At 45.6% G+C, this 1,211-nt stretch overlaps 1 protein-coding gene across 1 annotated transcript; it reads right to left on the bottom strand.

Annotated features, from left to right (window-relative positions):
- Positions 1-446: 446 nt before the first annotated feature.
- Positions 447-872, bottom strand: PHALS_14151 (polyprotein; the record flags this gene model as incomplete). The annotated part of the gene is made up of 1 exon (XM_024729900.1): positions 447-872. The coding sequence occupies one exon, from the start codon at positions 870-872 to the stop codon at positions 447-449; it is 426 nt and encodes a 141-aa protein (XP_024580232.1).
- Positions 873-1,211: the final 339 nt, after the last annotated feature.

The following is a 1,211-nucleotide window of genomic DNA, read 5'->3' as shown; positions in this document are numbered from 1 at the left end:
CGGTATGTGGCTAGGTAGCCAGTAGTTACGCATGTATTTGGATTTGACTATACATATATATAGATGGATAAAATCTATACATTTAAAATTAGGCTGTTTAGCCGCAGATAAAAATAAAAATCAGTTTTTGAATTAAAACCGAAGAGCTTATTTGCCTTTGTTAAGGAAGTAGGTACTCTTGGAGTTAGCGGATTGCGATCCGCTACACACGTATTGGTTCTTGTAAAGAACGAAAGCTCGGTGACCTAAATTACGCTTCCTCGAGCGCTAAGCTACGGCAGCGTTCTAGATCCGTCTAGAAGCCTCTATAAGCATCCTGATTCATCTAGACCAATGAACGCCAACCATTATGTAATTACTTTCTGTGACGTGCTCGTAAATATTGTGACGTCATCTGTCTGTTCAACATGCATCCAGCGGTGTAATCTCAACACTCCCACTCACCACTAATACTGCGTGTGCTTTGTCGCTGATTTGACCTTGATTCCGGAGGCTTCGCGTAGATACTTTAGCACCTTAGTTTTAAGTGCCTTCGTCAGCATATCCGCAAGCTGACTCTTCGTGTCAATATAGTCGATCTTCAACAGTCCTCCTGGCACGTTCTCGCGAATAAAGTGATGCTTGATCTCCACATGCTTCGTCCTAGCGTGATATCCAGCATTATTGGCTAACGCGATCGCACCTTGGTTGTCTTCCCAAACTTGTGTTCCTTCAACTTGCTCGTGTCCCATGTCTCTGAGCATTGCCCGCTTCCAAAGAATTTCCTGCGTGCAAAGGCTGAGAGCCATAAACTCAGCTTCCGCTAGACTTAGCGCAACCGTCCGCTGATAATCTGACTTGAATGCCACTGGTGCGCTTGCAATTTTGACCATGACTCCCAAAACCGAACGTCGTCATCGATGTTGCTGCCTTAATCTGCATCCGAGCATGCCTTATCCTCAACGCTCCCACTTCCTCGGTAGACGATCCCGATTTGGTTCGTAGTCTTTAAGTACCTTATCACTCGAATTGCTGCGCTCCAATGTTGTACTCCCCGATTCTCCAAAAATCGTGATAGCTGTGTTACCACGTACGCAATATCCCGTCGAGTACATGTCGTTATGTACAGCAAGCATCCAATCAAAAAGCGATAAGGCTGGATTCGCATTGCCGACCGCTCCTCTTACGTTGTTGATGACTGCTTCAATCCTGATGCGCATGGGTTATCCACG

Source organism: Plasmopara halstedii (assembly GCF_900000015.1).
Source record: "Plasmopara halstedii genome assembly, contig: Scaffold_816, whole genome shotgun sequence".
Lineage (NCBI taxonomy): Eukaryota > Oomycota > Peronosporomycetes > Peronosporales > Peronosporaceae > Plasmopara > Plasmopara halstedii.
Note: the sequence above shows the minus strand (reverse complement) of the source record. Positions and strands in the feature narration are given on the sequence as shown.